The sequence below is a fragment of the Lichenostomus cassidix genome, chromosome Z, assembly GCF_008360975.1.
Source record: "Lichenostomus cassidix isolate B80296 chromosome Z, HeHo_3.0, whole genome shotgun sequence".
NCBI classification, from domain to species: domain Eukaryota; kingdom Metazoa; phylum Chordata; class Aves; order Passeriformes; family Meliphagidae; genus Lichenostomus; species Lichenostomus cassidix.
This window is the reverse complement of record NC_139511.1, coordinates 28715412-28730531: the sequence shown is the minus strand read 5'-3', so window position 1 is coordinate 28730531 and position 15120 is coordinate 28715412. Positions and strand designations below refer to the sequence as shown.

The 15120-nt window shown below is 38.0% G+C and overlaps 1 protein-coding gene across 2 annotated transcripts in view; it reads left to right on the top strand.

The window, feature by feature from the left end:
• LNPEP (leucyl and cystinyl aminopeptidase) overlaps nt 1-14248 on the top strand; it is a 48848-nt gene extending 34600 nt beyond the window's left edge. For both annotated transcript variants that reach the window (XM_085043856.1, XM_085043857.1), the window contains 10 exons: nt 710-841; nt 3699-3859; nt 6355-6443; nt 7152-7332; nt 8062-8218; nt 9626-9810; nt 10443-10604; nt 11435-11575; nt 12592-12673; nt 13589-14248. In XM_085043856.1, coding sequence (XP_084899982.1) covers nt 710-841; nt 3699-3859; nt 6355-6443; nt 7152-7332; nt 8062-8218; nt 9626-9810; nt 10443-10604; nt 11435-11575; nt 12592-12673; nt 13589-13720 — 1422 coding nt within the window. In that variant the 3' untranslated portion in view covers nt 13721-14248. The remainder of the gene's footprint in view (nt 1-709; nt 842-3698; nt 3860-6354; nt 6444-7151; nt 7333-8061; nt 8219-9625; nt 9811-10442; nt 10605-11434; nt 11576-12591; nt 12674-13588) is intronic.
• The last annotated feature ends 872 nt before the right edge of the window (nt 14249-15120 follow it).

Sequence of the window (15120 nt, the reverse complement as noted above, 5' to 3'; positions counted from 1 at the left end):
TAAACTATTCTTTATCGATGGCTGCTCATCTGCATTCAGTTCTGCAGCACGCAAGTCCTCAGGCAATTTATTAGTGGCTGTGACACAGAAACATTCACAGCCATTTTGAAACTAAAACCATTCAGTTACTACCTTTTTTTTTAAAACAAACATGGCTGCATTTAAACACATCAAAATGTACTTGTTCTTCTGCAGTCAGTTCCAGCCTACTGAGTGTATGTCATCTTCTTCCTGTATTTTTAGGGTTTTGAAATAACTACAAATCATATGACTGTTAAACACTGACTCACAAGTGCAGTTCTGTACCATACAGATGAGTATTGGTAATGAAAAATGGCAGCCAGCAGAGCCCTATCAGTAAGCAGGCAATATTTTTCAGATTATGTTAATTGGAAAAAATGTCAAATTCTGCTAGTCCATTTTGTAATTGTAGTTTGAGCCTTCAAAATATTATTTTCCAAAGCAGCTGAGAAGCATTTTCAAACTGCATGAGCCTTTTCTGTAACTGTATTTGGAGTTCATGAAATGTTAAAAGAATGTTTTTCCAAGGCAACTGAGTGTAAAGGTAATTATTTGAAGGACATTTTTTGGAATAAAATCTGCTACATTCTGAGTTATTCCTGTACAGTGAAAGATCTATAATGTGCATATGCTTCAAAAAGTTCTGTAACTTCAATTTACTGATTCTTTTTTTTTTTCCTCCCTAAAGGGGGCTTCACTTCTTTTGATGCTGAAGCATTATCTCACTAAGGATGTTTTCCAAGCTGGCATTGAGGTATACTTGCATAATCACAACTATGGAAGTGCCCAGAGTGATGACCTGTGGGACAGCATGAATGAGGTATCCCTCTCTGACGCACTGCTCTTCTTTTCTTCATTATTTTTTCTCCACTTCTTTAGGAGTGTCCTAAGGTTTTTATTTATTTCCTATTTGATGAAAGAAATAGGATAATAGACTGCAGGTAAATACTCTGAATTTTTTGGTCATCCTGTTCCAAAGTTCTCTCATATAGATAGGGAGATTCCTGGAGCTTCTAGGGCTACATTGACTATGATCCCAAAAAAAGCAGTGTGATTGGGTATATATTGCCATGCATGTCCATCCATAGGATATGGACATATCCTCTCTAAGGTTACATGGTTAGTGCATTAAGACCAGAATGAAAGTAATAACATACAGGATAAAATTTAGTTTCAAGGAATAGCTAAATCCAGCCTTGTAGCGGTCTTGGTTTACTCTTTACTAGTGCAGCTTTGTTTGTGATAGCTTATGTTTTAACAAGTGTGCTGAAATTTTAGGAAAGTAGATTGTACAGGCAGCTCCCAAATTATAAGACAGACATAAGGCTCTATCTAATTTTAAAATGAGTGTGAAGTGCTCAAGAAAGCAAGGGCTTGGACAGAAGAGAGCAAAACCAGTCAGCAAGGCTGTGGGAGTTAGAGAGGCCAGAGAAACAAGGGTGGAGAGACAGCAGGAAGGACAGGGGGAAGAATGAGGGTCCAGCGAACTACAGGCCTGTCAGCCTGACCTGAGTGCCAGGGAAGGTCATGGAGCAGATTGGCTTTAGAGCCATTACACAGCACGTACAGGATAACCAGGGAATCAGGCCCAGCCAGCACGGATTTAGAAGGAGCAGGTCCTGCCTGACCACCCTGGTCTCATTTTATGACCAGGTGATCCCTCTGGTGGATGAGGGAAAGGCTGTAGATGTTTTCTACCTGACCTTCAGCAAAGCCTTTGACATTGTCTCCCATGGCATTCTCCTGGAAAAGCTGGCAGCCCACAGCCCGGAGAGGTTCATTCTTTGCTGGGTTAAGAAATGGCTGCACAGCCAGCCCTAGAGAGAGGAGGTGAGTGGTGCCACATCCAGCTGGGGGCTGCTCACTAGTGGTGTTCCCCAAAGGACAGTATTGGGGCCAGTCCTGTTTAAGATCTTTATTGATGATCTGGAGGAGGGGATCAAGTGCACTCTCAGTAAATTTTTAGATGACACCAAGTGGGGCAGGAGTGTTGATCTGCTGGAGGGCAGGAGGGCTTTGCAGAAGGATCTGGACAGGCTGGATTGATGGGCCAAGGCCAGTGGTATGAAATTGAACAAGGCAAAGTGCCAGGTCCACCACTTGGGTCACAACAACCCCATGCAGTGCTGCAGGTTGTGGGAAGAGTAGCTGGAAAGTGGCCCAATGAAAAAGGATGTGAGAGCACTGGTGAACAGTGGCTGAGCCAGGAGTGTGGCCAGGTGGCCAAGAAGGCCAATGGCATCCTGGCCTGTATCAGCAACAGTGTGGTCAGCAGGAACAGGGCAGTGATTGTCTCTCTATACTCAGCACTGGTGAGGCCACACCTCAAGTTCTGTGTCCAGTTCTGGGCCCCTCAGTTCAGGAAGGACACTGAGTGCTGGAGTGTGTCCAGAGAAGGGCAATGGAGCTGGTGATGGGTCTAGAGCACAGTTCATATGAGGAGCAACTGAGGGAGCTGGGGAAAAGTTTAGCGTGGAGAAAAGGAGGCTCAGGGATGACCTTTTCGCTCTCTGCAATCTCCTGAAGGGAGGTTGTAGCCAGATAGGGTTTGGCCTCCTCTCCGAGGCAGCCAGCAGAGTGAGAGTACATGGCCTCAAGCTGTGCCAAGGGAGGTTCAGGTTGGATATCAGGAAGAATTTTTTTCACTGAAAGGGCAGTTAAGCATGGGAACTGACTACCCGTTGGCAGGAGATGGTGGAGTTATCCCTGGAGGAGTTCAAGAAGCAACTAGTATCTTTTGGTTGACATGTCGTAGGTTGGACTTGATGAGCATAGAGGTCTTCTGCAACTTTAATGACTCTGTGATTCTATGGAGAGTTGTTGAAGGTAGGAGAGAGAGCAAGGAAGGGGTGGAGGGCATAAGGGTTCAAGGGAGAAAGGACATGAGGGCAAGAGAGGAGGAGAGAGTGCAGTGGGGGAAATCCTCAAGAGGGAGTGAATATGTGCGAGAGAGAGTGATTCTAACAAGAGCTGCTCAGTACCTCAGGGAGTGTCAAGGTGATTGTATAAGGGAAAGGAACAGATTTGCTGATGTTTGTGTATACTGCATAGTATGTATTAAAGTCTCTGTAATACATGTGAGGTTCCCTCAAGAGGTTGAGTTCTAGGCAGAGCTATGAACCTGTAATTTCTAATAATTGGTTTAATTTCAGGTGATTTGGGATTGTATATTGGAATATAATTATTTCAGTGGCACAAATTTCAAATTTACTCATGTCTCTTTACAAATTACACATAAAGGATATGTGGTTTTGTTGTACAAACACCATTACTGTACTTCAATTTATAATATTCATTTCAGAATTAAAAAAAGCTTTTTCAAGCTGAAACGCTCACATAATGTCAGCATACCAATAAGGAAAGAGAAAGGGTCGGGGAGAGCTTGGGAGCTTACTGTAACATTCTCATTCATTTCTGTAACATTCTCTATTCGCCCTTATTACATACCAGTTCAACTTACCTGATGTTTCCTATTTGTCTTTCGATTGCTTGGCTAGGATTCCCTCAAAATAAAAACCACTTGCTCCCCTAAACCATTGTTTATGAAATTTACAAGATCACTATCAAAGTGATTGTTTACAGATGCAAAACCATGCTACCACTTAATTGGAACTCAAGAAGGCAGTTAAGTGTTCTCTATTTACTATTTTCTTGTTATATTATGATTGTTTTTACAGATTACCAATGGAACACTAGATGTAAAAAAAATGATGAAAACTTGGATTGTGCATAAAGGATTTCCTTTGGTCACTGTTGTCCGAAAGGGAAAGAATATTTCAGTACAACAAGAGAAATTTTTGTATCGTGTGGAACCAGAGAACTGGACATCAGATGCAAGGTTATTATTTTCATAATACCTTTTATCCATTAAAAACACGCTGCTGTATTAAACCTTGTACATCTTTCTCATTTTTATTCAGGCCTTTTAGTGTTTCCTTTGAAGGCAGGTAGTATTAGACAGTTCAGCATAGAAATTCACACATCTGATACTTGCCTGAAGGTCCATGTATATTTCCATCGAAGCAACTGGTAAAAAGCAGTGACCCCCTTTGTAATCTGCGTGCCCTACATGAATGCTTTCCTAAAGCTTTTAAGCTTGACATCATGAGTTAGTTTTCAGTACCAAAAGGCAGATCTTATAGATAGTTTTCTTTTAATTTGAGGAAGTTTTGTGAGTTTAACAAGAACGTGAAGAAAAGCAGGTTGCAGAAGTTTTACAGAAGTTACAAATGCATGTGTCCCACTTTAGAGCCTCTGCTTCTTACTGCCAAAATTCAGTGTACATCTTGGGCTTTGATAGAGGGAGGTAGAGAAGCTAGAATCAAAGCTTTCTTGGCTTCGAAATTTTAAGATTGCATGACAACAAATGACTGAATATGTAACAGAGGCAATATCCATTGTACCAAAACCTAAAAGGAAGTACATATGCAAATACTGAACAAGCAAAGATGTGGCAGTTGGTAATTTTAAAATTTAGTTTTCTGCAAATATAACTTACCTTATGAACCTCAACAGTGTCTTCTAACAAAAATATGTATGTGTGAATTCTTTTGAGATTTTGCTAGTTTTATTCAGTTCGAAGTTTTAACAGGCATCATCTTGCAGAAAATTAGGCCTGTGAAAGAAATTTCTCTCTTGAAATGCAGGAATTTAGAGAGTTCTATTTTATTTTTGTTATGTGGAGGAAGAAAAGCAATGTGGAGTTAAAAGGTAAGGGAAGAAGGGAAGGATTTTTAAGCTAAGTAATTTCTGTTCCTAGTTGATGTCAATTTGGGGCATGCATGAAAAGGTTTTGAAGAACACTCTGTGTGAGTCATGTGTAGGGGAAGTCCCTGTTGAAATCAGATTAATATGTGCAGCTTCTTTCATCCCACTCAGACTTGTGTTTTCTCTAAATAGCCTAATCCTTATCATAATTATGAGCTTCCTTAGCATTTATTCTCCCAGCTTGCAGTTCACTTAAAAATGTCTTTGTGGTATGCAATTAATTATGGTTTCTGTTACCATGATTTGGACTTTGAGTCTTGTACTTGGATCAATTTTTTTTTAATTATCTCTTGTAAAAGAGCAGTAAAACAACATTGGACTCAAGTAAAAATAACACTGGATGAATTTCTGATACAGCCAGAGATTTACCATATATGTGATTTTTGATTACTTAGCATGCTGGAACCGAGAAAGAACTAGGAAAAGTGGAGTCCATCAGGAGTCCATATTGGGACTAGTACAGTTTAAGATTTTTGTCAGTGACATACACAGTGAGATCAAGTGCCCCTGCAGAGAATTTGTGGATGACACCAAGCTGAGTGGTGCAGTTGATGTGCATGGGGGAAGGGATGCCATCCAGAGGGACCTGGACAAATTCAAGCAGTGGGCACTTGATCACAGCAGCCTCTGGTAACAACACAGGCTATGGATAAGTGAATCAAAACAGCCTTGCAGAGGAGGAGCTGAGAGGACTGGTGGTACTGGACAGAGGCCAGCAATGTGCATGCACAGCCCAGAATTCCAGTTTGTATCTTGGGCTGCATCCAAAGCAGTGTGGCCAGCGGGGCATGCTGGGGGATCTGCCCCTCTACTCTGCTCTGGTGAGACCCACCTGGAACTCTGCATCAGCTCTGGGGTCCCAGCACAGGAAGGACATGGACCTGTTGGAATGGGTCCAGAGGAGGTGTGCAAAAATGATCAGATGGACAGAACACCTCTCCTACAGGAACAGACAGACAGTTTGGGCTGTTGACCCCGGAGAACAAAAGGCTCTGGGGAGACCTCAGTGAATTCTTTCAAGTACTTAAAGAAAAGATGGGGACAGACTTTTTAGCAGGTCCTGTAGTGATAGGACAAGGAATAATGATTTTAAAATAAAAGAGGGTAGATTCAGACTAGATATAAGGACTAGTGTTTTTAGGATAAGGTTGGTAAAACAGTGGCACCGGTGGCCCAGAGAGGTGGTCGATACCCCATCCCTGAAAACATTCAAGGCCAGGTTGAGTGAGACTCTGAGCAGCATGATCTAGTTGAAAATGTCCCTGCCTATTGCAGGGGAGCTGAATTAGATGACCTTATAACATCTCTTTGAACCCAAGGTATTCTATAAAATTTACCCATGTCTCAACATGGTGGGACTAAAAAAATAATTTCTGTGCATGCTGTGTACTTATTCTTTCATCATATTCTGATTATATAAATGAGATTTATAGTTTCTTATTCTACATAATATCCAGTGTTCTAGTATTATTAGTATGCAAAAGTGCTTAAATTAAAACAAAACAAACCATTCAAGAGAGACAATATGCATATAATACATCAGTAAACATTTGTTTTCCTTTGCAGTTACCTGTGGCATATTCCTCTCACTTACATAACAAACAGGTGCAACTTTACCCATTGTATTAATGCATATTTACTGGATCAGAAGTCAGGTACGTGACTCAAAGCTTTGGTAGCAAGTTACTTAAGTGTTACAGATTTACGATTTTTGTGAGCACACCCTTGAGTAAGATGTGAAGGTAAAGGCATATAGGGTATAGAATAACTACAGAGATCTGGAGCAAAGCACTGCTGGTGTTGCCATCATCAGAGAGTAGCTTCCCTATATCATTTTACTTATAAATAAATGACAGCAACTGGAACAGAAGCACAGGTTTAAAATTTGTTAAAGCCTATGCTTTTCATCACAGTGCACACACATGCACTCAAACTGCATGTTCTTTAGGGAGCAAGTAATGTGAAAGTTGGTCTACCAGTTTGCTGAAGTGTTCGGAAGTAACTTTCCACTTAAATATTTATTTTATTTTATTTTGTAGGAAAATACTGTATTTAGAACAGTAGATGGGGCTGTTTGAAAGAAGGACTGGACAGAAGGAGAAAACTTAACTGCACCAGATGCAGCTTGAGGCAGACTAAGATAATGTTCATTCAATCAGATGTAGGAATAAGGATGAGGAAGTATAACTTGGAATTTTTGAGTTGTCTTTTGAAACCTTTGTACTGGCTTTTCCTTCTTCATAGTAGGGGGACATAGTGTGAAAAAATTTACTTTCTGGATCTAGTGTGCTTCGTAGACTTTGATTTGAACAAACAGTTGTTAAATGTTTGTTTCTGCTGATAACATATTGTCTGTCCATTAGCTGTCATTGAGCTTCCAGAAGAGGTGGAATGGATAAAATTCAATGTGGACATGAATGGCTATTACATAGTACACTATGCTGAAGACTGGAAAACTCTGATTGATCTGTTGAAAAAAAACCACACTGCTCTGAGTCCTAAAGACAGAGCGAATTTGATCAACAATATCTTCAATCTTGCACGGTAAGACTTTTATATTTGAAAATGTATTTAATATGTGTGTGGAGTTTTTTCTGAGTCAAGAGAACAGATTTAGTTTCTGGAGATAATTGCTTTAGAGAAGTTTTAATTCAGTCTTCAACAGCCTTGTTGGAACTGTTCACTGATTCTTCCACATTAGTGCTAGATGTTAGCTCCCTATTCTTTATAGCATCATCTATTTATTTGGATCACATAGAGCCACATGATAGTTTCCATTTCTGGAAGACACTGTTTCCTTTAGTATCCGATTATTTGCCTACTGGACTCTTTTCCTGTACTGTAGTGCTCCACTTTAGAAAAGTAAACTATCTCCCTCTTAAAGTTCTACTGGTGCCCTCCCATGTCTTTTGCCACCACTGTCAGAGCAGATGAGGCTGAACGTTAAGGTTAGTCTCTTGGGAAGCTGCTACTGTATCTGAGTACCCTCATTTATGATAAATATTTTCAGACATCCTTGCTACATGTTCTTACCCATTTTCAATTTTTGTTAAATGAAGGCATGTTAGTGCCCATAGTTGCTATGTTGTAATCTTACTGAAGTTAAAATGCTAAAATCTCTGTGTGTAAATATGTGTTCTTATGTCACTCCCTCTATTTACTTATCTCTCTATTAGTGTAATGGAAAGCATCACTGATGCTTATTCTGATCTTATTTCAGGGAGTGCTTTTGTTTTGTAATGCATTTTAATGTTTATGTTCATTGACCCATAGACTAGGAAGGGAGTCTCTGGAAAAGGCCTTTGAGTTGATTGATTACCTTCACAAAGAGAACAGCACTGCACCACTTACTCAAGCTTTGTTTCAACTGAATCTTATATACAATCTTTTAGACAAAAAGGGTGAGCAACAACTGGCAGCACGAGTCATGGTATGTCTTTGTTTTTCATAAATTATAATGTGAAATAATTAGCTATAATGTTCTTTATACTGACATCATATTTTTACATGTTGACTGCTGAACATAATCAGTAATTTCACTAAGTTGGATGGGAATTCTAGAGAGTTGCCACCTTTTGCTAATTATCTCTTACTGAAATGCTACATTTTTTGGGCCAGCTTCTTCCCTCTCCTTCCCCTGTTTCCATATCATACCCACATGCCCCAAACTATTTCGTCAGGAGTGTGGTGCAGTGGGAACACAGTGGTGTGTGGAGCTACCTTGAAGTGCCTATAAAAGTAAATTTAGTACAAATATGCAATTAAACAGAGTCCATTTAATTTTCTTGTACAGAAAAGTTATTTTCAAAAATTAGAATGGCTGGAAATGATAGATCTAATTGCTTTGTATAGAGACAGGAGAAAAAAGCAGAACTGTTTTCTGTAAAAGTAGAAACACAAGGATGATTGTCATTGTCCCATTCCAGTTGTGCAATAGGTTAATACAGTATAGTGCTACAGACTTGGCAGTGAAATCAATGGTGTAGTTTCAGTTCTTGCTGAGGATATGTCTCTCATTTCTCTGTTTACTTTCTTATTATGGAGCTGCTTCTCCTTATTCATCTACTGAATTAAAATGATCCTTGCTGCTTTACATTGTAAAACATCAGTAAAGGGATTTAGTCTATAAGGAACATTATTAAATGACTAGATAAAATAACAGATGTTCTTTCTTTATGCTAGGTAGGGACAATTAGTGAGTGCTTAAGGAAACATAAGAAACAAAAAGCACCTTTATAATAACTTTCCTTATTTAGAATTTACCTGAAGTTTTTTCATATCTTCTAAAATAAACAGCCCAAGCTCTGGTTTGTAATGCAGTATCTATGCAGTTTTATTTAAGTTCAGAAGTTTCATCTGGGATGTGGTAGCTGGTCAGGCATCCAGCTGTGGTTTTGGCAAGCTACAGAACTACAAAACTACAAAACCAAATGGTGTTCAGTCTATAGACAGACAGAAGTTGATTGTTTGTGCTAAACGAAGGTGTATTAATGTGACTTGGTGAGGTTAAACGCAGCTAGATATAGAGAAGTTGTAGTTAGTTGAGATTGTAAGCTGATTGCTAGCAAGTCTGAGCTGTGGCTCCACGAGCAATCTTCCGTTTCCATGTGCAAAGTAACATGTAACCTGACCCATCTTTATGTGGTATCTTTGTGTGGTATCACAATTAAGAAATAACATGGGTTAATTGGAATAAATAGATAAAATACTATATTTAGTTTCCATGGTTCTAATACTTAACTTTTTTTTTTCTTTTTTCTTATTTGAAACTAATTTTGTATGTAGAAAATCCTGTTGGAGATAATTAGCTGTTGCTAGTAATTTTCTCCTCCTTTAGCATAGGATAGAGGACTTACTTGGAAATAAAATTAATGAACAGCGCTGGACAGATGATGGGACCCTGTCTGAACGAGAGCTCCGGTCAACACTGCTGGCTTTTGCCTGCACCCATGGTATAAGAAACTGTAGAACAGCTGCCACAGAGATGTTTGAGAGGTGGATGAAGTCTAATGGAACAGTAAGGTACCACAAAAACTGAGCTTCCACTTCTTTTACCCATCTGTTTTCCTGTTACATTGCCACCGTTGCTTTGGGAAAAATACCCCAACAACAAACAGAGCAATGAAAAAAAAAACCCACCACACCACCACCACCAACTTAGAATTGGTAAAGCACGTAATTCTATCTTTTACTGTTTCATATGTGGAAGTAATTGCTGTTTGACAGTGAGAGGATGGCTGTGCTAGACTTTGTCTCCAGTCTCATTGAGTGTGACTGCAAAACCAGCCACAAATTGCTTTCATCTGCATTTCTTGAGCTGCATGTTGAAAGAAGATTACTTAGTGGCAAAGCAAAAGCACAACCAGGATTCATGTGCATTTTGAGCCATAGAAAATTTTCAAATTTTTGTACAATTTACTGTGGTTTCATGTGACTAATATGATTTGCTTTTCCCCAGTGACTGAAAGTATTAGACTGGCATGAATTCAGTCCGGCAACCTTTAACAATTGCTACAGAATCAAATTGCTCTAAAGATAGGCATCTCTTTCAAGTTAATCTTTTAATTTTTTGACTTCTCTTCCTTCTTTTCTCAGGTGAGCAGTTTTATGCCCCCTTGATTTATTTGTTTTGTTGCTTTTGTTTTTCCCTGTAGTCTACCTAGTGATGTTATGAAAGCCATATTTACAGTTGGAGCCAAGTCTGATGATGGCTGGGAATTCCTCCTGAAGATGTATTTCTCTTCAGTTTCTGAAGCAGAGAAAAGCAAAATGATTGAAGCCTTGGCCAGCACAGAAGATGCCAGAAAGCTGATCTGGTATGAAGGGGCCAGAAAGTTACATGCTGTGTAAACTACAAGTGATAAAATATTCTTGGAAAAGTGCATTCTCTTTTTTTCTATTGTTGAAAAAATTTCTGATTGCTGAAGAGAATCCATCCACATGTTTTGCACAGGTCTCTATGTGCATGAAGAACCTGGTCTTTTTCACTTAAAAATAACTTATGTAACAGAGCAGCACAAAAGACCAAGTTCTGAATATGCATAAAGAGAAAAGAATTGAACTTAAAGGCTTTGCACTACTGGTAACACAAAATTTCAGATTTTGTGAAACAGGTAACAAAATTGCAGGTTGTTCTATTGAACCCTAAAAGATTGGTTTATCTTTATAATCAAAATAATAACTTGTTGAGGTGGTTTTTTTGTTTGAGGTTTTTTCCTCTTCTCCTTTCCTTTCTTTCTTTCTTTGGGTGAAATTTTGACTTTACATTATGTTCCTCTCTATAGACTAAATCTCGGTACTTCATGGAGAGCACAAACTTGTTCTGCTAATTTCATCTTCAGCTTCCCTCTCTTACCTCTTCAATGTATTGCTTTTCTTTTACAAATTCTTAGAATTTACTTAATCTTTTCCAACACCAATGAAAATTCAGTTACTTGGTTTAGAGCTAAGGTCACTGATTTCTGGAAATTAAGCTAAGTGCAGTTGTTGGAATAAAATGTAACATCAGTTTCTTCCAGATTCCAGAAGCTGCTTGCTTGATGTATTATATCATCCTTTCCATCTGATTGAGGACTATCAGGAAACCCATGTGAACATATGAATATAGATGTTTTTTTCCTGTCTTTTCCTATGCTTTGTCTCCTAGGCTAATGCAGAACAGTCTTGAAGGAGAAATCATCAGGTCGCAAGAGCTTTCTCATATCATAGCAACTGTTAGCCAGAGTTTGCCTGGATATTTGCTGGCCTGGGACTTTGTGAAAGAGAACTGGGAAAAGCTAACACGAAAGTAAGGCATTTGATGCAGCTGAAACTTCAAACTCACAGTGGCAAAAGCACTTGTTTGTTTGTTTCTTTCAAACAAGATGATAAATAGTTGCATTCATACAAGATTTATGTTAAAACTGTAAATCATGGTTTAAAATTTGAATATGCAGATATAGCTAGCTGTATACATTTTGCTGCATAAACTTTGAAGTCTCACCAGTCATTGATGGGACTTTGGAGCTTCCTAGAACCTCAGAGTAATTCTAAACAATATTGATCTTAATTTCTCTAGAAAGGTTGCTGATTGGTTCAGTTGCAGGATACTTATGCGGATCATATGGTTGTAAAAGGAGACACACGAAATTAATTTAGCATTGCTTTTTTCTGCGTTGTTACAGCATTCCTAAAACCTAGTAACCAGAAAATCCCACTTGTTTCAGAAATATGTTCACTTTAACTGGTTTTGAAGTGTACCCAGTAGGAACACTGGCCCCCGAATCTTCAAAAAGTAAACAGTACTAAAAATCTCTGTTTCTAAATCCCAGGTTTGATTTTAAACAGTTTCACATTGCTAGAAAAGTTTCTTCTCAGTGAAAACTTCTGCTCTAGCAAGCTCTTCATAGACAATATTACAAAGTTACTTTGCTTGAAACAAAACCTGGTTGCAAGTTCTATTCTGGTAGAGCTTTAGAATACATGTAACACAAATACAGACCTTTGTATTCATTGTATGATATCCTCAGTTCTTTACTGTTTGATCTGTGATAGAAGTTCAAAAGTTTTCCATGGCTTTTGCTCTGGTGTTCCATTTTTAAAGGGAATAGGGCGGTAGAGGCTTGGATTTCTAAGACTGTATACTTTCTTTGAAAAATAAGGTATGTAATTGTAATGTAAGGTTTAAGTGTTTTTAATTTAAGTGTTTTTAGTAATTTCCAACTCCTAGATAAGAAAGTAGAATTAGTAGAAAAGAATGCATACATATACTGAAACGGCATCTTAAGATGTCTCATACCTGAAAAATATTTGTTTGTCTTTCAGGTTTCACCTAGGCTCATATACTATCCAGAATATCATTAGCTGGTCAACTTCTCAGTTTGCAACAAAGGCACATCTACTTGAGGTTGGTGACTCAATCTACCAGAAAGGGATATTTTTCTAGCGCCAGTGATGTTTTCATTTAGTTGAAGGATGAGGAAAACACATGTTCACGTGGTTTTTATATCCTTGACACCCTTCTGTAAGGATATACATCAGTTGCTTTCCCTATTTCACACATGGCAAATATATGCATAAACACCTGGGAGATTATATACTGGGTCTGTGAGAGAGTTATGTTACAGAGTTGAACCCAGTTATCTCACAAAATAAGATTTTGTAAACAAGCTATGCATTCTGAAAAGTCATACTGTGCCATAAAGTTGCTTTATGCTGGTTTTTTCTGTCAGCAATCACAAAGAATTACTGTAGAAGTTGAGTATCAGCCAAGAGCTGTTTAATAGCTTGTTGAAAGCTCTGCTGTCTTCTCTAACAAGGCCTTGAAGTAAATGTGTCAAGAATCGTTTAAGGTTTAGTCTAATGTTTTCATTCAGGTAATTTGGTAGAGACAATTGTTAATGGTTTGATGTGTAATATTTTAAGTGTTAGCATTGACACTTATGATGCTGATTGAGTGTGGGGGCTGTTCCAGAATGCTGAAGAGGATTGCTTGGAACAACCAGTTCTTTGTCACAGAATAGGACTCCTTTTCCAGAACTCTGTACTCTCTGTTTGCTTTGTGATATGGTAAATGAATGTCTGTTTATTGGTGAAATTAGATATTGATACCAAATGTGTTCTTGCTGCTGTATCCATGAAAAATGCTTTCCTTGCATTTTGGTAACTCATTTGAGAGGTTTGCTTACTGGATAGATACAAATGATTCTCAAAAATGGATTTCCTGGGACATGTCTGTAGCCTTTGCTGCTGAACCTATTTGTATGGCTAGTGCTGATTTTAATTAGGATTTTCTTTTTCTTTCTTTGTTCTTGCTATGCAGGTCAAGTCATTTTTTGAGTCAAAATCAGAGGAGAGCTCTCAACTGCGTTGTGTAAAAGAGGCAATCAACACAATTCAGCTCAATATCCAGTGGATGGAGAGAAACTTAGAAAAGCTAAAAGAACTGCTGTAGTGCATATAATACTGTGCTGTGTCAGCCATTTAGAAGCTCTGTGAGCAGTTATTGTGTTTCTTTTGCAAAAGCCAGGGTGAAACCAGGCATCACTGCAACATTGCACTATTAAGGAGTCTAGATAGCTCAGGGCATGTCTCAGATAAATTTTTATTTTCCTTGAAGCATTTTTGAGCAATATGTAAGTATTTACCCTGAAACTGTTTTCATCTATAGACCAAACATCTGCACAAATGATTAAATATAATTTTGTATGTGGAACTTATGCCCTTTCCTTTGGAGTTTTGTTCTAGTTTCTTGGCAGTGGGTTAATATTGACAGTCTGGTAAGAAAGAAAGAGTTACCATGAACTGTTACTTCTTTGCAGACTGCTCATTGAGCAGTAGATTTTTTTTAATGCAAAACTGTGTGTGGTTTCCACATTTGTAGATATAGACGCTGTTGAGAAACAGAATTATATTTCAGATATGTAAGTAGTAGTGAATGTTATAAAATTCAAGAGGCGAAATAAATATAATTCCAATTTGATTTAAGTTTGGATTTTTTGTTTTCATGGTGTTCTTTAGGAATTACACATGAAAAGATAAATGTCATGCTAGTAGTATACATTTTTGATATAGAAAGTGACAGGATAGTAGTATGGAAAAGAATAAACAGATAGCAAAACCAAGTTTTTGAGAGATGGGATCTCCAGAAACAGTGGTATGATCTTGGAACTTTTACTCTGAATTTATGAGATAGTTTTGAGAATCTCATCATTAATCATCAAACTTTGATTTTGACCAGCTGCACAAAATTGTACTTTTCAAGGTTGGTTCATCTGTTAGACTGACTATTGATTTGTGCCCTTTTGACTACTGAGTTTTGATTTCACTGCTTGTTGCAGAGGGTTTGCAGTTAATAGATATGTCAGTCACTTTATTTGTGTGAACATCTGGTTTTTCACTGCCTGTTAACTTGCAAATCACAGTATGATTTGTGATCATTGCTCACTCTTTATTAGTTTTAGGAAAGCTTCTAATTTAGATTTTAATGATTTGTTTTTCTGCTATTGTGAAAAATCTTTTGAGACAAATCCTCAAAGTCTTTTAAAGAAAAGGAGCTAAAACCCTAATATGCTACACTAGAAAGGTGAAATACCTGCAATGCAATCTGTGTCTTTCAGAAGTAGTGAAAAAGCCATTTTGAGGTATGGTGTGTGTGTGTACATATATACAATACATGGAAGAGTGAACATACCTTTTTATCTTTTAATTTCACTACCAGTGTACCTTTTGTGGATTCATGCAAGCAGATTTAGAACTGTTGTTAAATTATGGAATTAGAATTGCAATTAAGTATATTCTTGGAGTTTTTATACTGTCACGTGTTATTACTTTGATTCCTCCTTTATTTTAAAT